Source organism: Aquarana catesbeiana, linkage group LG08 (assembly GCF_042186555.1).
Source record: "Aquarana catesbeiana isolate 2022-GZ linkage group LG08, ASM4218655v1, whole genome shotgun sequence".
Classification (NCBI taxonomy): domain Eukaryota; kingdom Metazoa; phylum Chordata; class Amphibia; order Anura; family Ranidae; genus Aquarana; species Aquarana catesbeiana.
Window position 1 is genome coordinate 128136205 of NC_133331.1, and position 26026 is coordinate 128162230.

At 46.4% G+C, this 26026-nt stretch overlaps 1 protein-coding gene across 3 annotated transcripts; it reads left to right on the forward strand.

Annotated features, from left to right (window-relative positions):
• Window positions 1-268: 268 nt before the first annotated feature.
• Window positions 269-17298, forward strand: LOC141106034 (interferon-induced protein with tetratricopeptide repeats 1-like). Of its 3 annotated transcripts, none has more exons than XM_073596380.1 (3): window positions 293-360; window positions 7707-7854; window positions 9355-17298. In XM_073596380.1, the coding sequence occupies exons 2-3, from the start codon at window positions 7826-7828 to the stop codon at window positions 10772-10774; spliced, it is 1449 nt and encodes a 482-aa protein (XP_073452481.1). In that variant the 5' UTR covers window positions 293-360; window positions 7707-7825; the 3' UTR covers window positions 10775-17298. The 3 variants fall into 3 exon arrangements, with proteins under 3 accessions (XP_073452480.1, XP_073452481.1, XP_073452482.1); XM_073596381.1 differs by having other exon boundaries at window positions 320-360; window positions 7669-7854; XM_073596379.1 differs by lacking the exon at window positions 7707-7854 and having other exon boundaries at window positions 269-360.
• The last annotated feature ends 8728 nt before the right edge of the window (window positions 17299-26026 follow it).

The following is a 26026-nucleotide window of genomic DNA, read 5'->3' on the forward strand; positions in this document are numbered from 1 at the left end:
TGTAGTAACCCATGACAATTAATTGGAATCTGCCTTGTTCCAATATCATTTCAGCAAAAATAAATCATAATGGTTGCTATGGGTTACTGCATGTACAAATTAGCACAAGAATTGTTTATTAAATAAATTCATAAGCAATAATTCTATTGATCTCGATAGATTTTTTTTATACACAAACTGATCCTCTTCCCATTTCATTTCCCAATGCATGCACTTTTCTTTCCAGTTTTTGCTCAGTTTCGTTTCTTGTTCTTGAAAACACCATCACATGACCTGCCCACATAAATACAGACTGGGCTGCAGGCTTATCAGAGGCTCGCAGGCATTCAGAGCAGGACATCATACAGAATTCAACATGAGGTAATTATATTTACCAAAAAATTAAATCCCTGCATGTGTGTTCAGCAGCTAGAGAAATGAGAAAACAATGAAATAGCTTTTTTAAATGAGCCCTATTAAGAAAAAATATTGTTTTCTGATAACTGTATGCAGAAATAGTATATGTGCAAAGTGAAGCAGAGGCAGCAGAAGCAGGTTATCACATCATTTTAATAACAAAGCTCACAAAAAACATTCCACAAATATCTTAAAATGTTATTTATCTCTCAGTAACCTGACTGCCATTGTTGTCTTTACATTGCTCTGGAGAAGAGTAGAGGGCATAGTACTGGCAGCTTCTCTGTTCTATGCAAATGCTGCTCCTTTAGACCAGGCATGTCCAAAGTCCAGCCCGCGGGCCAATTGCGGCCCGTATCTTTTGTGACCCCTAACGAATCCCAGAGCGCTGCGGGGGCCACAAAAGATATATACATGTATTTATTTGCGTATAACACGCACTCCCCCCCCCCCCCCCGATTTCCCCCAGGGGGAAATCATACGTGCGTGTTATATGCCAATTCCTGCTGCCCCTTAAATGTAAGGAGGGGGCGGGCGCCACTGGATTACACAGAGTGGCGATCTCCTGTGTATCAGCGATCGGTCACACACAGTCCCGCCTCCTGGCCCAGGATTGGACCACTCTTCTGTCTATCACAGGCGGGACTGTGTGTGACTGATTGCCGGGTACACAAGGAGATTGCGGCGCTGTGTAATCCGGCACTGACGAGGCTGCAGATGAGCAAGGATGTGCAGGCTGCATTCATTTACAATGGGGGGGTTGCATTAATGGGCAATAGAGAGGCTGCTGATGGGCACTGTGCAGGCTGCATTAATGGGCAATGGAGAGGCTGCTGATGGGCACTGTGCAGGCTGCATTAATGGGCAATGGTGAGGCTGCTGATGGGCAATGTGCAGGCTGCATTAATTGGCAATGGTGAGGCTGATGATGGGCAATGTGCAGGCTGCATTAATTGGCAATGGTGAGGCTGATGATGGGCAATGTGCAGGCTGCATTAACTTGCAATGGTGAGGCTGCTGATGGGCACTGTGCAGGCTGCATTAATTGGCAATGGTGAGGCTGCATTATTTGGAAATGGTGAGGCTGCTGATGGGCAATGTGCAGGCTGCATTAATAGGTAATGGTGAGGCTGCAGATGGGCAAAGGAGAGGCTGCTGATGGGCAATATGCAAGCTGCATTAATGGGCAATGGGGAGGCTGCATTGATGGACTGTGACCCTTATTTTGCTTCAAAGTTCTTTATTTAAAATTTCAGGTTTTTTTCCTGAAACTTCCCTCTTAAAATGAAGTGTTATACACCGATAAATACGGTATATCCAAATAACACTCCCAAGCTCATCCTTAGTCCTGAGCGGCACTCTGGGATTTATTGGGGGCCACAAAAGATTCCTCCACCCAAAACTTGTGAGCAGTTTTCCGACTTCTGATTTAGTGAGTATGACTCTGTACATTAGTCATGGTCAGTCAAAACATGCAGGACTGGGAAGAGGGCTGACTACAGGAGTACAGGCACTCCATGCATAGGCACTGCATCCTGTAGCCCTGATAGGATACAAACTGGACATGGCATCACAGATCTGCTTCCTTGCTTGCTGTGGTCAGAATGCTTAGGGAATCACCAGATATTTTCAGGTTACTATTAAATTTGCAGAAAAAAAGGAAGCCTTTAATAAAGTTACTATGGGCAAAGGAATGCATTTCATTATAGTATTCAGTATATTCATTCCTTTTATTGTTTTATATGACTTTATTTATATGACGGGGTTAGGACAAACTATAACATCCCTAGAGCAATTGCAGCACCATTTTAAGAAGCAAGAAAGGGTTAGTTTACATTGCTAAGTAAGGCCTAGTATTTACTGCTCACCTTTACCATCACAGGAATGACCTTTTTTTCTGATTCTGACCCCTCACATGCGCTTTCTTCTGATGCAATAGCTCTAAGCTCAGCATTTGAGAGCTCGCTCCTGTGATGGTGGAGATGAGCAGTAACAGCTAGGCCTTACTTAGTAATGTCCTAGCAACGTCCTGGGAGCATTCCAGTAAGACTTCCTGAGGTACGTAAATGGCCTACACCTATAGCAAGGACATTATTCAACTTTAGTCCGAGCCACACAGTTTGTCTTTATCTACAGGTGTCTCATATGCATAGGCAGTTTTTTTTTTTTGGTAAAGGTGAACTTACCCTTTAAAGAGGCTCTGTCACTTTAAAAAGAAAGCTGCAAGCAGGGGTAATATGCAGGCAAGCGTAGGTGTCTCCTCTCTATCCTAAACAACAACCCCCCTCCCTGCCTCTCCACCCTAAACAGTAAACCCCTCCCTGCCTCTCCACCCTAAATAATAACTCCCACCCTGCCTCTCCACCCTCAACAATAACCCTCCTCCTGTCTCTCCATCCTAAACAACCCCCCTCCCTGCCTCTCCACCCTAAACAGTAAACCCCTCCCTGCCTCTCCACCCTAAATAATAACCCCCTCCCTGCCTCTCAACCCTCAACAATAAACCCCCTCCTGCCTCTCTACCCTCAACAATAACCCCACTCCCTGCTTCTGCACCCTAAAAAAAAAAACCCTTCCTGCCTCTCCACCCTCAACAACAACCACCCTCCCTGCCTCTCCACCCTTAATAACCCCCCTCCCTGCCTCTCCACCCTAAACAGCAACCCCCCTCCCTGCCTCTCTATCCTAAACAATAACCCCCCTCCCGCCTCTCCACCCTAAATAATAACCGCCTCTCTGCCTCTCCACCCTCAACAATAAACCCCCTCCCTGCCTCTCTGTCCTCAACAATAACCCCCCTCCCTGCTTCTCCACCCTAAACAAATAACCCCTTCCTGACTCTCCACACTAAACCTGGCACTATTGAGTAGTTAAGGCCTTGTGAAATGTAATTGTGACTTCTGACCAGGCCTAGAGCCGAAGCAGTGTTAAGAACTTGTGTGTGAGAAACAGTAGGTTGGAATTGAAGCCTTGGCTTGATGCCACTGCAAAAGCTGTTAGCCCCAGCACTGGGAACAGGCTTAACAACCCAAACGTACAGGGGTACCACAAGGAGGTGTCAGAGCCATGCATGCCCTTCCAGATTGGCCTGTTATTGCAGGAAGGAGATGTGTGCTTTATGTTAATCGCCTTTACAATGCTGGCTTTTTCAGCTTAAGTCCCTTGTATGAAGATTCTTTTTAATTCCAGAAGTAAAAAACAAGAATCATTTTGAACACCTGTAAATACACTCTAGTTTCCACTCTTTTGACTTCTCCCTCTCTTCTGAGCTGTTTTCCAAGCTCTCCTCCAAGTGCGCCACCAAGCTCTGTTTTGTTTTATAGCTCCTCTTTCACCCAGACCACTTTACCTGTTCTTTCCAATGAAAACAAGGCTCTTTCCAATATATATTATCTCTCAGTTTACTGAACACTCAATAAATCATTTCATTTTTTTCTGTGAGTTCAGAGGCATGCTCCAGACACACAAGTCTTAGGCTATGGTGGGAAGACCTACCTTGAAACAAGAGTACTTAAAAAATGTTTTAATCTGTTGTATTAAAAGAATCTGATCTTGGAGCTGGGATCACCAGTATTGTAATGATGACTAACATGATTTAGTTAACATGGTCAGCAGTTGCGTCACTAGCGTTGGTCTCACCTGGTGTGGTAAAACATGGTGTCACCCCCCCAGGGAATGTATGGAGTCGGGGTGGAATTAGGGGAATGAATGGAGCCGGGATGGAATCAGGGGAATGAATGGAGCCAGGATGGAATCTGGAGAATGGATGGAGCCGGGATGGAATCAGGGGAATGGAGCCGGGATGGAATCTGGAGGATGGATGGAGCCGGGATGGAATCAGGGGAATGGATGGAGCTGGGATGGGGGGGTGGATGGAGTCGGGATGTGATCAGGGGGGTGGATGGATCTGGAATAGGATCGGGGGGTGGATGGAGCCAGGATGGGATCAGGGGAGTGGGTGGAGCTAGGATGGAATTAGGGAAATGGATGGAGTTGAGATGGAATCTGGGGAATGGATGGAGCCGGGATGGAATTAGGGAAATGGATGGAGTCGAGATGGAATCTGGGGAATGGATGGAGCCGGGATGGAATTAGGGAAATGGATGGAACCGGGATTGGAATCTGGGTAATGGATGGAGCCGGGATTGGGTGGTGGATGGAGCCGGGATGTGATCAGGGGGGTGGATGGTGCTGGAATAGGATCAGGGGGATGCATGGAGCCAGGATGGGATCAGGGGAATAGATAAAGCCAGGATGGAATCGGGTTGTGAATGGAGCCGGGATGGGATGGGGATGGTGGATGGAGCTGGAATGGGATCGGGGGGATGGATGGAGCTAGGGTGGGATGGGTGTGGTGGATGGAGCCGGTATGGGATCGGGGGTAATGAATAGAGCAGGGATGGGATCGGGGAGTGGATGGAGTTAGGCTGGGATCTTTGATTTTGGGGGGGTTAGAGGATATATAGGACAAGTAATTTCTAACTCAAAGCAAAGCATCCCCTAGCACATATCCTCAAACCCCCCCTCTCCTCCCTAAAATGACTCTCTTGGCAGCATAGATGTCCCCCTCCTCTGCAATACATCAGCCCCGGGCTGGTGCTATAGCACACGGTCCCTCTTTCTCCTCCTCGGCTCCTCCCCCACTCTCCCTGCATATTGCACACAGCTGAGGACATTTGGAAGGGAAGGAGGGAGCCACGGCGCCGGCGCCAGACTGCCAGTCTCAGCCTGGTGTCACCCTCAGGCGGGTGTCACCCAGTGCGGACTGCCCCCCCAAGTGACGCCACTGATGGTCAGTCTAGTATATGACTACCCCCCCACAAGCATGAAGTAACAGAATACTAGTGTTCATGTCTTTGAAAATACAGTATATTGTAATAGCACAGTGTGGTCCAGTTCACACCACAAAAATGCACTCCGGATACATTCCAGATGAGTTTTTGCTTACAGTTCACACCACACGCAGTTCCGGTGCATTTTTTTATATGTTTTTATGTGTTCCAGTACAGTTCTGTGCAGAAACTGACTGTAACTGACTGCATTGGTGTGAACTAGAGCCATTGGAATACATGGAAAACACTGTGCATGCATTTTTAGTGCAGAAAAAAAGAGCACGGAACTGCATCTGGTGTGAACTGGCCCTTAGAGATATGTTTGAGAGCATCATGCATGCCTGTTTTTTTTTTTCTTAGTTACAGAATCACTCTATAATTGGTGAATAAAAGGTGGCCATTGCAAGAACCACTGTCAATGTTATAGTTTGTCCCAATTCATGTTATTTTATGTGCCAATTTTATTTTTAAAAAATGATGCACAGTGGGGTTCTAAAAACACTGTGTCATTGTTTACAGTGTTTATAAAAAACAAGTTGTCAGGGCGTATTATACACACATCATCAGCCATGACCCACTGATCCACTCTCTGTGTTTCTAAGCAAAGCTACATGAGAATTGCCATTCTTACTTTACATCATTAGGTTTTCATACTTATTCTTTTAATATTTCTCATTTCTCTGAAGATACATTTGGTAGATTCTTAAATGGTTTAAGATCCGTTTAGTAAAAGATGGATAATGTCTTTAAAGCGGAGGTCCGCCCAAAAAAAAAAAAATTAAAACCTAGCAGCTACACATGCTGCAGCTGCTGGCTTTTAATAATAGGACACTTACCTGTCCTGGAGTCCAGCGATGTTAGCACCGCAGCTGATGCTTCCATACAGCTTCACGCCCGGACCCCTACTGCACATGCGCAAGGCCCCGCTCCTCTCTCCTACTGACCCGGCGGCAGGGGGAGGAGGAGGGGGGAAGAGGAGGAGGAGGGAGCGGACTGGGCGGCATGGACTCCCGGAAGTGGGAACAGGATACCGGTCAAAGACAGCGGAGACAAATAAGCAGAAGTTCCAATTTTGGGTGGAACTCCGCTTTAAGGCTGGATTCACACTTATGCAAATTGGATGTGGGTTTCCCCGCATCCAAATCGCATGACAGGAAAGCGTGACTGGCTCTCAATGGAGCCGGTTCACACATCTCCAGGGAGGCCACGGCCCGCATTTGAAAAGGGTCCTGTGCGTCTTTGGTTTCCGATTCAGGTTTGAATTCAGGCAAAAATTCGGACCTGATTTGCAACTGAATCAGTGAACAGGGACACACCGTACCCTCTGCTGTGAGCCGTGGCCGCAGCATGTGTGAACCCAGTCTTTCACTAGCCCCTTCCCTCCCTGTACCCCCTACCCCACTCATTTTTTGTAAACCCTATATAGTGTTGCTGCTAAATTGATTTTACGGGTCCTAGCTTTTCTTTCTAGGCATCATCATGAGGCGGGCATTTCTTCTGGACAACGTGGCACTCACTTAATGATGCATGAGCAACACTCGGTCCTAGAATACTCTGAGTCCAGCCTTCATAAAGACGCACCCCCAGGGGTTGTGTCAATGACAGGTTGGGCTTACAGGATATGGGTAGAACAAAGCTGACTGCTGTTCTGTCTGAAGAATATTGCAGTGCTGGGCCAAGAAGGAAACAGGGGTCAGCACTACCCCTTAAAGGGGATAAGTAGAGCTTGGCAATTTTAGTTTTTTAATACAGAAAGGGAGGTTGGGCACAATAATTAAAATGATTTGATTGGAGTTCTGCTTTAACTTTTAATTACCGTACCTTCTATGCCTAATATCCTGTTCCATACTGCAGCCCTTACAAAGATCTTAGTTAGAAATTAACTTTTTTCTGAAAGGTGATTCTTACAGGCTTGGGAGCGGTGAATGGCCATTCAGGCAGCAAACACTGCACTGTGGTAGGGCAGGTACAGCATGGCCCATAACCTGACCATTCTTATTTCTGTGATCCTCAGTTCCATCTAGTGATCATAATACATTTTTTGTGAACCCTCAATCTTTTTTATCAATAAATACCAAATAATCAATAGAGGAAATAGAATGAGAACATTTGATTTTGCCCCATTCTCACAAAAAGGATGCGCCAGCAGGTTCACTTATTGAATAGACATGAGATTTTTTTTTTAAATACACCCCTTGGTGAACTCTAGTTAGTTTTTATTAACTCCTTTACTTCCTTCTTCCCATAGTATTTTTTTTTTTTTTTTGCTGTTTGTATGTAAATTTTGTTTGTGTTTGCATCGCCAAATAAAAAAAAAAAAAAGCTTTGTACCAGAAACATTGCACAGCCTTTATAAAAAGGACAAATCACAGAATAAAATCTGTAGTTAGAATTTCAGTTAACACCTAATATTTTATTAACTCTTTCATTCCTTTCACAGATTTTTTTCCTTTTTTACCATCTTAAATTTTTTTCTAGTTCTTGTAGCGCTAAATTAAAGAGCTCAGAGAAAGGTTATGCTTTGGCAATCTCACCTTGGTTGCCTTGACACCAATGGTAATCATTTCTAAAAAGAGGAAAATAATGAAGTAAACGTGATGCCAGTAGCAACCAAATTCCATTGCAGGTAATGTGAACATAAATCAAAACAGCTGATTGGCTGCTATGAGTAATGTAACTATAGTTTGCTTCTTTTTTTATTGCCTACTTTTCCATAAGTTAACCTAAATTAACTTGTTCTGTAAGAGGAGTAACACAAGGCATTTATTACATTAATGAAATGTTTTCCAAATCCACTCTTCAAGAGAAACTTAGGGAGAAGCAGCACAGGCAGGTAGCAGAGAGAACAAGGGCTGCAAAGCTACCCTGGAAAAAATTATAATGTGAAATGTTATTTTAGGATACATGCTGGTGCCTAATAGCATGGATGAAAATTTTAAAAATACCAGATAATCTGTTGTTTGGGACATAATACAATGGTCATAAAATGGGGGTTAAGCTTGCAATATTTAAAATGTGTGTGTGTGTATATATATATATATATATATATATATATATATATATATATATATATATATATAAGCAAAACATTTTTTCTAAAGATTTAAATATACAGCAAAAGGAAAGGATTAGAACTCTTGTTAGATTTTCATTGCTGTCTGTGTCCCCAATGGAAAGATATACGCTCCTTCTTTTTTTTTCTTGGTGACCCTTGTTACCAAGACTAAAAGCGTTGGAAAATCTATCGTTGGGGATTATGTGCAATTTATCGGACTGTACTCTTTTTTTGCACTATATGTGTACTGTTCTTTTTGCTAAAACTTCAAGGAAAATCTAACATTTTCTAATTGTCACCAGAATATAGGAAAACATATATACAAGTAGTGCATCATCTTCAATAAACAGTCCCTGATATAAGGAATTGTGAATAGCAGTCCTTCATACAGAAAATCTTCCTATCAAAACTCTGGAAGAACTTTCTCCAGTAGGAAGGTATTCTGCATAATAGATGGTGTGCACTTGGATCCCGGAAACTCTGGGATGGACGAACACAGACACAGTGCAAGGCACTAGTTTATTATCAACAGGAAAAACTTTATTAAAACAATCCTTGTACAGTCAAAAACAAGGAAGTCGTAATTGGCTATCAGTCTCAGACAGATGTCACACATATCCTGCTGCCTTCCATGGCCTTCAGATGGTAGGGGATAACACGTTTACAACTAATGGTATGGTGCCCTGCTCAGAGCTAGAACAATCAGTGTCTGTGTAGCTAGATACTGGCATTGCCAGTATGCAAGGGGTTCACTCCAGGTTTAGTAACCTAGGCAACACATTTTGGCAACATGATGATGAGCCATTGCATTTTAAGTGATTTTCTCTTTTCTTTATATTTGGGCTACTATTCAGAAACCTTTTGGTTGGTTTTGGTTAGTTGTGAATAGGAGAAGGCTATTTTCGTAAATATACAAATGACAACCCTGGCTTTAGGATTAGAGGCTAAATCTATATTGTTTCAAACTACAAGGCCCCCTAGGCATTCTCCATATCTATACCTTTTTTAAATTAAAATTATAATGATCAATGTGTATGTCTAGTAAGCTTTTCTACTTGTGTTTTCTTGTAGTGACGTATTAAGGAGGTCCCTGAAGAGCCGTTTAACAAAGCTACAGTGTCATTTTACATGGAACCTCCTTGATGAGGAAGCTGACATCGATAAAGTAAAAGACAGGCTTTATGACCAGTTTGCATTTTTAGATGATTCCTTCAAATACAGGATATACAATATCCTGGCCTACACCAGTTATCTGAATGGGGATTATGAGGAAGCTACTGCTTATCTACACAAAGCTGAGGAACAACTCCAAGAGATTGAGACCCAGGACACATATGCCAAAAGTGTCATACTCTATGCCAATTATGCCTGGATATTCTACCATAGAAATCATATTATAAAAGTTTATAGGTATCTTAAAAAGGTTCAGGAAATCAGGGAACAGTTTGAGTCCCCACTAAAACAGAATGTTCTTCTATTTGAGATGTACAGCGAGAAGGGGTTTTGTCTATTAACCTTCCATGGAAGACACAGTGAAAGGGCCAAAGATTGCTTTAAGAAAGCTCTAGACCTGGATCCAGAAAACCCAGAGCTGAATTCTAGCTATGCCATTGCTGTGTTTAAACTTGAAGGCTACAACTGCCTGAAGAAACCACTAGATGAATCCTTTCCACTTTTGAAACAAGCTGCACAGATAAACCCAAAAGACACAGTTGTAAAGGTCCTTCTGGGTTTGAAATACCAAGATCTGAATAATTCCAAAGAAGGCCTAAGACTCATAGAAGACGCTCTGAAAGGGACACCAGAATTTCCATATTTGCTTCGTTATGTTGCAAAATTTTACAGGAGAGAAAAGATGATTGATGAAGCCATTTTGGTCCTTAATGAAGCAACACGGTTAAATCCTACATCAAGCCATCTTCATCACCAACTGGCTCAATGCTACAAAAAAAAGATGACCGCCTTAAAGAACTCTGCTCGAAAAGCAAAATTAAATTTTCAATGCACCAGAGCCTATACCGAGGAAATTGCTGATGCAGTCTCCAGTGCAATATTTCATTTGGAAAAGGCTACTGAGAACAAACCAACATTTGTAACAGCTCATATAGCCCTGGCCTGCATGTATGGGAGAGCAAAGCAATACCAGAAAGCAGATGAAAGATTCCACCGAATTCTGACCATGGGCAACCTCACACAAGAGGAGAAACAGGACCTTCACCTGAATTGGGCACAGTATGAACAATATAAAACAAACTGTCAAAGTGAGGCAATAAAGCATTACAAAGAAGTCTTAACAATAAAATCCCCCACAATATTCAGAGAATATGCTTTAAAACAGTCCAAGAGTCTTGCTGAAGAAATTCTCACAAAAAATCAGTTTAATGACACCGGAATTGATTTGCTAGACTTCATTCATGAACAAGATGTTATTTTACCAAAATCTGCCATGAATGAAGTACCTTTTGAACATGATTCAGAGAATGAGGAATAACAAGTTGCATAATCAAAATGCAAACCCTCAGATTAGTCAAAGCTGATCTGAAAGGACAGCTAAAGTATACAGCAGGAAAACTGAGATCTTTAGATTACATGGCAGTTACTTACATGAACAGATTGGATGCTCATATTTTATTTCAGCTTAGTTGTCCTTTTTAATCCAATAAACTGTATATTAGCATTGCAAACAGGCCTGCCTTTATGGAAAGGAAACAATGACCATATTGTTGGAATGGGGCAGACTAATATATTTTTACAATGAAAACCAATACTGAGAAAAAGTATTGGGGCCCCCATCACTGAATTTCTTATAAAAATTAATTTATAAAAAACAGCATAACAGCAATACCTATATGTTTAGGTTCCCAGGTTGCTCTGGAAGCTATCAAAAGATATGTGTAGATCATAGGTGCAAGCCGGGACTAGACTTCTACTGTCAGGCGGAGATCATACCTCCCAACTTTTGAACTTCAGAATGAGAGACACTTGAGGAAGGAAGTAACCTTGCATAGCGTGCCGTGGCGTGTTCAAACTTCTGACAGTGGGAGGAGCTTAAGGGGCGTCATTAGCCAAAACTCGGACTTCCTTGTACCTATAAAATATGCTTTTATTATTGTTCCACAAGAAAGAGGTTAAAGAGCCTCAACGATACATACAAACCCCAGCATATTCATTTAAAAAAAAAAAGGATAAAAGAATGCAGGGTTTTGGAGTGCATTATGTACAGAGTGCAGGGTTCTGGGATGAGCTTTGTACAGAGTGCAGGGTTCTGGGATGAGCTAGGTACAGAGTGCAGGGTTCTGGGATGAGCTGTGTACAGAGTGCAGAGTTCTGGGATGAGCTATGTACAGAGTGCAGGGTTCTGTGATGAGCTATGTACAGAGTGCAAGGTTCTGTGATGAGCTATGTACAGGGTGCAGGGTTCTGGGATGAGCTATGCACAGAGTGCAGGGTTCTGGGCTGAGCTATGTTCAGAATACAGGGTTCTGGGATGAGCTGCATGCAGAGTGCATGGTTCTGGGATGCGGTATGTACAGAGTGCAGGGTTCTGGGATGAGCTGCATGCAGAAAGCTATGTACAGAGTGCAGGGTTCTGGGATGAGCTATGTACAGAGTGCAGGGTTCTGGGATGAGCTATGTACAGAGTGCAGGGTTCTGGGATGAGCTATGTACAGATTGCAGGGTTCTGGGATGAGCTGTGTACAGAGTGCAGGGTTCTGGTATGAGCTATGTACAGTGTGCAGGGTTCTGGGATGAGCTATGTACAGAGTGCAGAGTTCTGGGATGAGCTATGTACAGAGTGCAGGGTTCTGAGATGAGCTATGTACAGAGTTCAGGGTTCTGGGATGAGCTATGTACAGGCTGCAGAGTTCTGGGATGAGCTATGTACAGAGTGCAGGGTTCTGGGATGAGCTGCATGCAGAGTGCAGGGTTCTGGGATGAGCTATGTACAGAGTGCAGGGTTCTAGAATGAGTTATGTACAGAGTGCAGGGATCTGGGATGAGCTATGTACAGAGTGCAGTGTTCTGGTATGAGCTATGTACAGAGTGCAGGATTCTGGGATAAGCTATGATGGGAGGGGGGTAGTGGAGGGCAATATGGTGGGAGGGGGGATCTGGGATGAGCTATGTACAGAGTGCAGGGTTCTGGGATGAGCAATGTACAGGGAGCAGGGTTCTGGGATGATCTATGTACAGGGTGCAGGGTTCTGGGATGAGCTATGCACAGAGTGCAGGGTTCTGGGCTGAGCTATGTACAGAGTGCAGGGTTCTGGGATGAGCTGCATGCAGAGTGCATGGTTCTGGGATGAGCTATGTACAGAGTGTAGGGTTCTGGAATGAGCTATATACAGGGTGAAGGGTTCTGGGATGAGCTATGTACAGAATGCATGGTTCTGGGATGAGCTGTGTACAGAGTGCAGGGTTCTGGGATGAGCTATGTACAGAGTGCAGGATTCTGGGATGAGCTATGTACAGAGTGCAGGGTTCTGGGATGAGCTATGTACAGAGTGCATTGTTCTGGGATGAGCTATGTACAGAGTGCAGGGTTCTGGGATGAGCTATGGACAGAATGCAGGGTTCTGCGATGAGCTATGTACAGGGTGCAGGGTTCTGGGATGAGCTATGCACAGAGTGCAGGGTTCTGGGCTGAGCTATGTTCAGAATGCAGGGTTCTAGGATGAGCTGCATGCAGAGTGCATGGTTCTGGAATGCAGTATGTACAGAATGCAGGGTACTGGGATGAGCTGCATGCAGAGTGCAGGGTTCTGGGATGAGCTATGTACAGAGTGCATGGTTCTGGGATGAGCTATGTACAGAGTGCAAGGTTCTGGGATGAGCTATGTACAGATTGCAGGGTTCTGGGATGAGCTGTTTACAGAGTGCAGGGTTCTGGGATGAGCTGTGTACAGAGTGCAGGGATCTGGGATGAGCTATGTACAGAGTGCAGGGTTCTGGGATGAGCAATGTACAGGGAGCAGGGTTCTGGGATGATCTATGTACAGGGTGCAGGGTTCTGGGATGAGCTATGTACAGAGTGCAGGGTTCTGGGCTGAGCTATGTACAGAGTGCAGGGTTCTGAGATGAGCTGCATGCAGAGTGCATGGTTCTGGGATGAGCTATGTACAGAGTGTAGGGTTCTGGGATGAGCTATATACAGGGTGAAGGGTTCTGGGATGAGCTATGTACAGAATGCAGGGTTCTGGGATGAGCTGTGTACAGAGTGCAGGGTTCTGGGATGAGCTTCATGCAGAGTGCAGGATTCTGGGATGAGCTATGTACAGAGTGCAGGGTTCTGGGATGAGCTATGTACAGATTTCATTGTTCTGGGATGAGCTGTGTACAGAGTGCAGGGTTCTGGGATGAGCTGCATGCAGAGTGAGGGTTCTGGGATGAGCTGTGTACAGAGTGCAGGGTTCTGCGATAAGCTTCATGCAGAGTGCAGGGTTCTGGGATGAGCTTCATGCAGAGTGCAGGATTCTGGGATGAGCTATGTACAGAGTGCAGGGTTCTGGGATGAGCTATGTACAGAGTGCACGGTTCTAGAATGAGCTATGTACAGAGTGCAGGGATCTGGGATGAGCTATGTACAGAGTGCAGGGTTCTGGTATGAGCTATGTACAGAGTGCAGGATTCTGGGATAAGCTATGTTGGGAGGGGGTAGTGGAGAGCAATATGGTGGGAGGGGGGATCTGGGAGGACCTATGTACAGAGTGCAGGGTTCTGGGATGATCTATGTACAGGGTGCAGGGTTCTGGGATGAGCTATGTACAGAGTGCAGGGTTCTGGGCTGAGCTATGTACAGAGTGCAGGGCTCTGGGCTGAGCTGTTTACAGAGTGCAGGGTTCTGGTATGAGCTGTGTACAGAGTGCAGGGATCTGGGATGAGCTATGTACAGAGTGCAGGGATCTGGGATGAGCTATGTACAGAGTGCAGGGATCTGGGATGAGCTATGTACAGAGTGCAGGGATCTGGGATGAGCTATGTACAGAGTGCAGGGTTCTGGGATGAGCTATGTACAGAGTTCAGGGTTCTGGGATGAGCTATGTACAGGGTGCAGGGTTCTGGGATGAGCTATGTACAGAGTGCAGGGTTCTGGGATGAGCTGCATGCAGAGTGCATGTTTCTGGGATGAGTTATGTACAGAGTGCAGGGTTCTGGGATAAGCTGCATGCAGAGTGCAGGGTTCTGGGATAAGCTATGATGGGAGGGGGTAGTGGAGAGCAATATGGTGGGAGGGGGGAATCTGGGATGATCTATGTACAGGGTGCAGGGTTCTGGGATGAGCTATGTACAGAGTGCAGTGTTCTGGGCTGAGCTATGTACAGAGTGCAGGGTTCTGGGCTGAGCTATGTACAGAGTGCAGGGTTCTGGGCTGAGCTATGTACAGAGTGCAGGGTTCTGGGCTGAGCTATGTACAGAGTGCAGGGTTCTGGGATGAGCTGCATGCAGAGTGCATGGTTCTGGGATAAGCTATGTACAGAGTGTAGGGTTCTGGGATGAGCTATATACAGGGTGAAGGGTTCTGGGATGAGCTATGTACAGAATGCAGGGTTCTGGGATGAGCTGTGTACAGAGTGCAGGGTTCTGGGATGAGCTTCATGCAGAGTGCAGGATTCTGGGATGAGCTATGTACAGAGAGCAGGGTTCTGGGATGAGCTATGTACAGAGTGCATTGTTCTGGGATGAGCTGTGTACAGAGTGCAGGATTCTGGGATGAGCTGCATGCAGAGTGAGGGTTCTGGGATGAGCTATGTACAGAGTGCAGGGTTCTGGGATAAGCTATGATGGGAGGGGGGTGGTGGAGGGCAGTATGGTGGGAGGGGGGTAGTGGAGGGCAGTATGATGGGAGGGGTGGTAGCGGAGGGCAGTATGATAGGAGGGCTGGTAGTGGAGGGAAGTATGATAGGAGGGGTGGTAGTGGAGGGCAGTATAATGGGAAAGGTGGTAACAGAGGGCAGTATGATTGGAGAGGTGGTAGTGGAGGGCAGTATGATTGGAGGGGTGGTAGCGGAGGGCGGTATGATGGGAGGGGTGGTAGCGGAAAGCAGAATGATGGGAGGGGTGGTAGCGAAGGCAGTTTGATGGGAGGAGTGGTAGTGGAGGGCAGTATGATAGGAGGGGTGGTAGCGGAAAGCAGAATGATGGGAGGGGTGATAGCGAAGGGCAGTATGATAAGAGGGGTGGTAGCGGAGGGCAGTATGATAGGAGGGGTGGTAGCGGAGGGTAGAATGATGGGAGGGGTGGTAGCGGAGGGCAGTATGAAGGGAGGAGAGCAGCCACAGTGGAGGGCAGTATGGGGGGACAGCATGACTGGAGGAGGCCAGTATGGCCGGGAGCAGAGTGACCATGAGCACTGCACTGCAGGGAGCATTTCTCCTACCTTTCCAGGGCAGGAACAGCCTTCAAGCGAGACCCGGAGTCGGGGGGCGGAGCTGGCGGTCCTAGGTATGGATGACTGTTTGACTCTACACTGTGGATGCAGCTAGCGCCAGGCTGGATAGGAGGGCCAGCGGGGGCAGCATATAGGAGAACCGATCCTTCTCCTGTAGCTGCTAAAAGTCATCTCTACTCCTAGTGACGTCACTGGTTGCTAGACGCGAGGCAGGCCACTGCTAGCAATCAGTTTGGGCAGTGAGCCAGGGGCCGGAGAATAAAGTAGAAGGGGTCTCCGCTAGCCAGGGGGCCACCACAGTGCGTGGTAGCAGTGATGCAAGGGCTATTTTAGGGGCATTAGATCAGCCCAGGGCCAGGAGGCAATTCCAGGACACTGTATTGTCCCAGAATATAGGTGCCCGGGACCCGGGACAGAGCAATCCGGGACTGTTGGGAGGTATGGCGGAGATCACTCTAACTGACAGTAATGCAGATTCATTCTAGTGTCCCATCACACTGCTGCCACTCTGAAAGGTTCCCTGTCCCTCACTGCTTGATGGGCACAGGCCCTGAGCTAGACTTTAGTTGTTTAGATAGTAACAAGAATGTGAGTGATGGTCACACTGCACCCCCCCCCACACACACACACACAAGCACATAAGAACGCTGCACCCTAGCCAGATGACGCACACTCCTCTTTACTTGGTACATGTTAAATTGTCACACTCACAGTCAGGTCCGTATGGAGTGTGACTGATGATCGAAAAGCTGGCCAGCTTAAAGAGGTGCTCCAGTCTTTAAAAAAAAAATAAATGAAAGTCAGCAGCTACAAATACTGTAGCTGCTGACTTTTAATATAAGGACACTTAGCTGAGCTGTCCAGGGATTCCGCGCTGTCGGCACACCGAGCCAATTCGTCAATAGGCATCGGATGCAGGTGTTGGCATTATAACTAAGGGAAACCGGCAGTGAAGCCTTCTTCCTACTGCGCATGCGCGAGGGGCTGGAAATGTTGTCAAAACCAGATACCCGCTCCTCCCTCCCCCAAAAAAGTGCCAAATGTGGCAGTTGTGGGAGCATAGGGTGCAAACAAGTGAAGCTTCCCCTTTTTGGTGGAGCTCCGCTTTAACCCTTCATGACTGGGACTATTTCACACCTTCCTTTTCAGAGCAAGTCGTGCAGTGTGTAGATTAAATTGCTTGTTACTTTTTCACTACTTTGTGTGTTAACACAACATAACACATTTTTTTCTGTGAACAATTTTTTTTTTCCTGTGATTGCATAATGTTAACATAATATTTTCTTTTTTGGGTATTATTCAGAGACAAACCTGGAAGTATAGTTTGCTTATACAAACAGTCTTATGTGTCCCTATTGCTTATCAAACACATGTATGCTGTTACATTTTGTATTTAAAATAAGCACACACATCTAACCTTGCACAGTGTATGTAGATTAGGATTGTAGATATGAATAGGATCTACACTGCAAAATCACCTATAATTTTGCTAAACATCCTACATTTATAGGGGGGAAACTATATACATACTTTACATTATTTTAATTAAAATTATGTATCATACTTTTTTAATCTATATTATGGTTTATGTGTATTGTAAAATAAATAAAATGTATTTTTTTCAACATCTGTTTTCTTAGATTTTTTTTTCCTTTGAAGTTTGAACTCTTTAGGACCTCCCACCTGAATTGTACTGCAGACGGGCAGCTCCTACAAGCACAGTGATGTACCTGTACCGCACTGGCATGTTCCGGGTACAAGGTGCACAGGGAGAAGGAACAAAGAGATTTTTAGCAAAAAGTAGCCAATTATGCACACATTAACAGTTGGTAGATACCAGTGGCGGTTGGTGCTATACATTTTTTTGGGGGGGGGGTGATGGAACAAACCCCTCCAGGTTCACATTTTCCATGGCCACTGCTCCCCTGATACGGCTCTCCACCGCAGCTTCCGTGTTAACCCGGTCTTCTTTCTGGGTTCCAAATATTCAACCTCCTGATTGGCCAGGACAAGAAGCCGGAAGTCGGAAGTGACGCGATGACGAATATTGATTCGCTAAAATCACAAGTGAGAGGATTCGGGCGCAGTGCTCTGCGCCCTGAGGACGTCATAAAACAAGCTAATTAGAGCCTCAGGCTCTAATCACATGCTTGTACAAAACTTGTGGGTCTAACTTGTGGTCCCTCCCCCCCTGCACAGTGCAGTTTGTGCACACAAATAAAACGACTGATTTTTAAATAAATAATAATATGACTAACATTTGTTAATTTTAGGATGTTAAAAATGTTAGTCATGTTATCAGTTATTTAAAAATAAATTGTTCTATGATTATGCAAACTAACTTTGGGAACTCTGGGGGGGGGGGAGGCGGCGCCCCTGCGCCCCTTTTGGACTGGCCGCTACTGTTAGACACACACATAACCCCTTGATTACCCCAAGATGTTAACCCCTTCCCAGTCAGTGTCATTAGTACAGTAACAGTATTATCATTGATTGCTAATAAACACAAATTCCAGTATACGCTATATACCATAGTTTGTGGATACTATAACTTTCACACAAACTAATGAATATACACTTATTGGGATTTATTTTTTACCATACATATGTAGCAGAATACATTTTGGCCTAAATTTATCAAGAAATTATATTTTTTTAAATTTTTTTTTTTTTATATGTTTTATAGCAGAAAGTAAAAACTATTGTTTTTATTTCAACATTTTTGGTCTTTTTTCATTTATATAATAAAACATAAAAAAAGAAAGCTCTATTTGTGTGGAAAAAAATGAATACATTTCATTTGGGTATAGCGTTGCATGACAGCACAATTACCAGTTAAAGTAGCGCAGTGCTAAATAGCAAAAATTGGCCTGGTCATGAAGGAGGGAAAACCTGGATCTCTAGTGGTTAAGTGCACAAACTAACACAAGAATACATTATGAAGCTTCATCCATGAGCAATGTCACCCCATACGTGTGCATCATTCTTTGTTAGTACATCTGAGAAGGCCCTGAACTAATGGAGCCCATTTTCTTTTTTTTACGGTACAGTTTCCATAGCTAGTGTTCCCACTCCTTACTCTAGGGCTACATGGGAGATTTTGGAAGCTCATGACTGTTGGATAACAGATGTTGTACACCCTTATCTAAAACCCCCCTTAACTTCCACTCCCAATAAATAAGACCACACCAAAATTTAGAGTAATAAGGCCATAGCAGCCTACTTTATTTAAAACAATATATAGTTATAAATTTCCTATAAATTCTGTCATCAAAAAACAATAAACAACAAAAATCTGTTACTCAAAGAAAACCTTAAACTAAAGAGCGTTGGTCTGCGCGATCACTTAAAATCAGTCTGATGGTCATCACACATGTAGCACTGCGGTACTTATCAAATGTCTCAACTAGGCCTCAAGCCGACAAGCTGGCTCAGAGACTGCCAATGCCTGCAGTGCCCCATTATCACTTCCCAGCTAACCTCCGTTAACCGGGAACCAAAACATCCGGATCCATAACAACGTTAGATCCCCACTTACTTTTGCCATCTTCCTTCCCTTGCACAGACCAACGCCTGCCACTGCCACGACAGTTCATCATCCACAACCTGTTGAAAGACAAACAACAACATCCCCCAAACCTACCATTAGCCTATCAAAGGGAGGGTAGGTGGGAACTTTCCTCCACTTTTCTGATAATCCCTCCCCACTAGTTAACTTATTTATATAACCCCTCCCCTACTGTCCCTCCCCCTCGGCTCCATTTGAACACTCACTTCCCCACACTGCTACCACCGTCATGCACGCCCTGCACCTATCGCATTGCATGCTTGCTGCTCCGGGCTTTTCTTGACTGTTGGATAACAGATGTTGTACACCCTTATCTAAAACCCCCCTTAACTTCTACTCCCAATAAATAAGACCACACCAAAATTTGGAGTAATAAGGCCGTAGCAGCCTACTTTATTTAAAACAATATGTCTTTATAAATTTCCTATAAATTCTGTCATCAAAAAACAATAAACAACAAACATCTGTTACTCAATGAAAACCTTAAACTAAAGAGCGTTGTTCTGAGCGATCACTTAAAATCAGTCTGATGGTCATCACACATGTAGCACTGCGGTACTTATCAAATGTCTCAACTAGGCCTCAAGCCAGCAAGCTGGCTCAGAGACTGCCAATGCCCGCAGTGCCCCATTATCACTTCCCGGCTAACCTCCGTTAACCGGGAACCAAAACATCCGGATCCATAACAACGTTAGATCCCCCACTTACTTTTGCCATCTTCCTTCCCTTGCACAGACCAATGCCCGCCACCGCACCCCACGAGTAATACCTTACTCTTGGGTGCCCCTCCAAACCATCCTGTAATCCTAAAGCCCACAAATCTATCCCCACATCATTAAGGTGGACCCCATAAGGTTTCAAATACCTCCATGTTTCAAATTCCAATTCTAGATGTCTAATTGCCAAACCACCATTGCGTACCATAAATTTGCTCACCTCTCTATTTATTTTTTTCCTGGCCCTATTTACACCCTCCACCGACCTGGCCATTCTCCAAGACGTCCGAGCCACCATGTCCGACCATATAATAATAGTCTTGGGGAATAATTCCATCAAGCGCCACAAATCACATTTGATGTCGCGCGTGATGTCTACCATGGATCTGAGTCCTAGGTCATTGCCGCCAACGTGTAAGAACGTCAGGCGGTCCTTCCCTCTGGGCATAACGCTGCACCTCCGGGAACAATCTACCCCACAACATACCCGGTATCTCCAACCACTTAATATAAACCTCCCGTTTATCAAAGCCTAACTGTCTTCCTTCCCAACGAGCATCCCCCCTTCTTGCCCCCCAACACACATAAGAATGGCCAATAATCCAGACCATTCCTGGCGCCGAACCTGCAATTAGAAGAAGACAAGAAAAAACTCTACTCAAACACTATCCTGAAAAACTTTCATGACTGAAAATACATGAAAAAACCACCCCCCTTACTCCCTACAAATCTACCACCAAATGAGGCCGTACATAAGACTGGAACCTACTCGATTCCCACCGTCCAATCCGTTTTACCGCCTCCACATCTAGCCCATTTCTGTCTGCCTCTATAGCCGCCCCTATTCGAAAAGAGTGGGATGAAAATTCCTTCTCCCCTAGTCCCACACCCTGCAGACATTTCCTAAAAATTGCTACAAACTGAAACCTAGATAACAGGCTCCCATCCAAATGCACCAAAAAGGGGCCTTGAAAATCCAGACGAACTGTCAAGAATTCCCGGACCGTACCAACCGGGCACAGGAGAGATCCTTGAATCGGGTAAACCCTCACTAGCCTGCCTCTCCCTACTTGATCTGTTTTTGACCTCCTTATAACCAACGTTAAACCTTCTCGTTCCAACTTAACCTCCTGACAGCCCAATCCCCCTTGAACTGTTTTTGAAGGATTAACCAGTTCACCTATCCTGAATGCTCCAAAAAACGCCAATACAAAAGCCACCTTAAACAAGGTGACTTCATACACAGAAGATCATACCTCCCCCAACTTTGCTACAATACTCCCCAAAATCTCAAAAGTCACCGGTCTTCTGGAATCACGCTTGACTCCCAACTTCCTATACCCCTATAGCGCTGGACGCACCCAAAAATCTTTTGTGACATCCGGCTGACCCTGTAACTTAAAAAGGAAAGCCAACCCCGCTAAATTTGTATTCACCACAGACACTGACGCACCCTCTTCCATTTTCCTTGCCATGTAATATAACAACAGCAAATGCAAAGACCGCCCTGTCGGCTCCTCACTGACCCCTTGTACAAAAACCATCCACTCCCTCCATACCTTAGAGTATGCTGCCCATGTGGCCCCACTTACCGACTGCCGAATCCATCCAGCGATGACGCCAAAGGTATCTCCCACAGCCACTCGGGACAAGGTTCCCCCTGTTGCTCCGCCTCCGGCGCCAACTCTCGGAACCTGTCCCACTGGAAGCGAGATAACGCATCAGCTACAACGTTTTCGACTCCCGGTAAGTGAACAGCATGAATGTACACATTCAATTGCAAACATGTTAACACCAAATGCTGCAGCAACCTGATCACTGGCGGAGATGATGCCGTAACCCTATTTATCACTTGCACCACCCCATGGAAACGCACCTTCAGATCCTTCAGATCCCTGAACAATGCGCCCCATAGTTCCACCGCTAGCACTACTGGAAACAATTCCAGCAAAACCAAGTTTTTTGTGAAGCCCTCAGCTATCCACGACTGAGGCCAAGGACCTGCACTCCACCGCCCTTGAAAAAACGCCCCAAAACCTGTGGACCCTGCCGCATCGGTGAAAAGCTCCAAATCAAAATTACTGACTGGTCTCGACACCCACATCGCCCTTCCATTAAAGGATTCCAAAAAGGTATGCCATACCCTTAAATCCTCCCTGTGCGTTCTAACCAATCGCGCGAAATGCCTTGGTGATTTGATACCGCTCATGCTAGCCGCCAGCCGGCGGCTAAACACTCTACCCATCGGTAGTATGCGGCATGCAAAATTCAGCTTGCCTAAAACCGATTGTAACGTTCTCAGTTGCACCTTCCTCAAACCAATTAACCCTGCGATTTCTTTTTTTAAGTCTTCCAATTTGTCTTCTGGCAACCTACATTCCATTGCCTCCAAATCCAGTACAATGCCTAGGAACGTGATGACCGTGCAAGGTCCCTCCGTCTTTTCATCAGCCAATGGAATGCCGAATCTGTCTGCGATATGTTGCAATGAAGCCAGTAACACCGCGCAGATTCTAGATGAAGCCGAGCCTATGCATAAGAAATCATCCAGGTAGTGAATTATCGAATTCACTCCCGACACATCCCTCACTACCCATTCCAAGAAAGAGCTGAATTGCTCAAATATCGCACACGATACCGAGCAACCCATCGGTAGGCATTTGTCCACATAGAACTCACCCTTCCAATGGCACCCCAGTAACCGAAAACTTTCCGGGTGTACTGGCAGCAGCCGAAAAGCTGATTCCACGTCCACCTTGGCCATCAAAGCTCCCTTTCCATAGCGGCGCACCCACCCCACGGCGGCATCAAATGAAGTATAAGTCACCGAGCACGCCTCTTGATCAATGGCATCATTCACCGATCCCCCTTTAGGGAAGGACAAGTGGTGAATGAGCCTGAATTTGTTGTGCTCTTTTTTGGGCACAACACCTAACGGCGATACCACCAAATCGGCTAACGGTGCCGCTTGGAACGGACCCCCCATTCTCCCCATTGCAACCTCCTTCGCCAGTTTTACTGAAACCACTTCTGGATGTTGCAATGCGGACCGTAAATTTTTGGGCACAGGGGGAACAACCGTCAGCCTGCATGATCTTAAAGCCTACCGAGAAGCCCTCTTCTAATAACCGCGCCGCTTGTTTGTCAGGATACTTACCGAGAAACAGCCGCATCCTTTCCACCTTCACCGGAGTCCTCCCTTTTGTTTCCAACGTCTCCAAGTCTACCTTTTCCTTGCTTAAAGCATCTAGATGCTGGATGCGTTCCCCCGCATCCTGAGCACTCGTGCTTATACTTACATGACACACCAAACTTACAGGCTCCGGTGTTATACTGCCAACAAACCCCCTTTTTGTTTCCAGCCGAATGTCCCAGGGCCGAAGGTCCACCGACTCCTCCCTGAAAAAACTGGTTCGGAGCCCTCGCCGTCGTCATCAAACACATCCACAAGCTTATGTCTTTGTGGTCCCAACGCAGCTCTTGACGTATCGCTCTCTGCTGTCTGAACTGCTCGTCGTACCTCAGCCAAGCCGTGCCGCCATACACTCTATACGCCTCCCCTATCGCATCTTGATAGCAGAACAATGCCGAACAGTGTTCCGGGTGCTTCTCCCCTATAACACTTGCCATAATTGCAAACGCCTGCAACCAGTTGGAAAATGTCCTAGGGATCAACCGATACCTCCTCTTCTCTTCATCCTCCTTCTTGGAACTATCTGGTTTAACTCTATCAAGGTTAAACTGCTCTAAAGGCAGCAGTGAAAAAATTTCCACATACTCACCTTTCCACAATTTCTCACACACTTCTTGTTTCAGGTGAGCTCCCAAAGGCCCTTCATAGCACACATACACTTCACAACGAGCTGCGTCAGCCAGCCTGGTTATGTCCTGCCTCTCTGTTGCCTCCCCTGACACCGCAGCTTTTTCCTTCCCCTGCGCAACGTCACTAACCGTGGCCTCCTGAACGGGTACCGTGACCGCAGCCGTCGCTGCAGGCGTCCCCGCCCCCGCTGCATTACCGCTCACCCCGTTGCCCCCCGCTGGAGGGACCCACGCAGCTGACGGGCCCCCCGCAGGACGCTCCGCTGCCTCAAACCTCTGCACTAGCTCCTTGATGCCCTCTAAAAAACCCAACAAACCTGAGCCCCCCACCGCTGGGACAACCCCCCCCCGCACTGGCCTCAGGCATCCTTACTTCACTCCGTACCCTGCTACCCATTTCAGACCCCAAGTGCTGAGACTTACCGGGCTGCACAGGTGTCGCCCCATCAGCCGAACTTCTACTCTCCTCCACATCTGTGCTCCTGGAAAGGGGGGCCGCCTCCTCTTCCGATCCGGACGTCCCATCCAGCTCTCTTGGACCCATCACTTCTTCCTCCGCCGACGGAGGCCCGCCTGGCCTGGTGACCTTGGCTGCCGCAGCCTTCTCCATCCTCCCACGCCTCCTCGCAGCGTAACCGCCCGCCGACTTGTGGACAGCCTTGGCAGGACCGGTGTGGGATACCACAGTCCTGCGGGCCTCCGCTCCTCCCATTGTCCACCCAGGTCTGCCTCTGTCTTCCCTCCGCTTGTCCCCTGCCGCGGAATTAGCCGGCCCAGGGACAAGTACAGTCTCTCTTGCCACAGTAGTGTTGGAGCCCTCCGCCGTCATCCTGGGGGCGGGGCTCGTGCTCCCCGCACGTCCTCGTCTGCTAGGCCTCGCACTCGTTCCCGCCTGCGCCCTGTTCAGTCCCGCCGGGGCCGTGTAATCTCTACCGCTTGTTCCTCCTGCTAGCCTCTTAGCCGGTGGGCCCCCCAGGAGCTCCGTTCCACGATTACTCCCCTGTCTCTGTGCCGCCATTGCGCGGTCCGGTGAGAAGCGCTCAGGCGGCCGTGACCTGCGTGCTCTGACGCCGCTCCTCTCTCCCATGCTCGGCTGCTGTTCTGCTCTCTCTATCGCCGACCCGATCGCTTCCTGCAACCATGCCGTACCCCTCACTGCCGCTTCCTCACGTAGTTGGGCCATGAGACGCTCCACTTCGGCCATGCTGCTTGGAACTTTCCTCCACTTTTCAGATAATCCCTCCCCACGAGTTAACTTATTTATATAACCCCTCCCCTACTGTCCCTCCCCCTCGGCTCCATTTTAACACTCACTTCCCCACACTGCTACCACCATCATGCACGCCCTGCACCTATCGCATTGCATGCTGCTGCTCCGGGCTTTTCTGTCCTGCTTGTAAAATCTCATCATAACAATCTCTTTTTTTATCTTCCATTAGCATCTAATGTAAGCTGCTACATAAGATATAAGATATCTCCTACAATTGCACAATAGAGCATAGCAGACACAAGTGATCAACTGTCACTCTTTGATTAATTGCTCAACAAATTTTCATTAAGACTGATGAACGTTCGTATTTAATGTAACTGTTTCTTCACCCAGGTTTTCTGTGCCAATGGGTACCTTTAACACTAAAGAAAGTTTGAGTGCAAAGCAAAAATACTGCTATGGTTGAGATTTACTCGGCTGACTCTCAGGAAATCTCCTGGCAGTGCTGACCTGCTCCTGCTGTCCTCTCTCCTTGCTCCCATGCCTCCTGGAAGGACTTCCTCCAAGTGTTTTTTGTAGGATCCTTCCAGCACCTGAGCCAGAGGTCACCCCCCCCAGACTAGGGGGCACCCTCAAGGGCCACCGACAGCCTCCTCAGCACTCCATCTCAATCTTCCACCTGACTGCCCCTGTTGACATAACCATGCCTATTTATTGGGTGGCCTGTCCCCTGCCAGCCCTCTACTGGGGATGTGCTGAGGTCCTCATAAATATTCCAAGCAGCTCCTCCTAGCCTCCACCCACTATGTCCAGAACAGTCTCCAATGTCCCAGAAAATAGGGGGAGGCACAAGAGAGGCTGCTAGGATGAGTCATTCAGCCCTGAGTCACTGAACCCTGACCCAGATTCACAGCTCAGCCCTGAGCTAAAATAATTTTACCTACACTAACAATCTACGCTACCAACTAGCACACACTAGAGGGTGCTACATTATTTTCCTGCTGATTTTGTTTTGTTTGCTTTTTTATTAACCACTT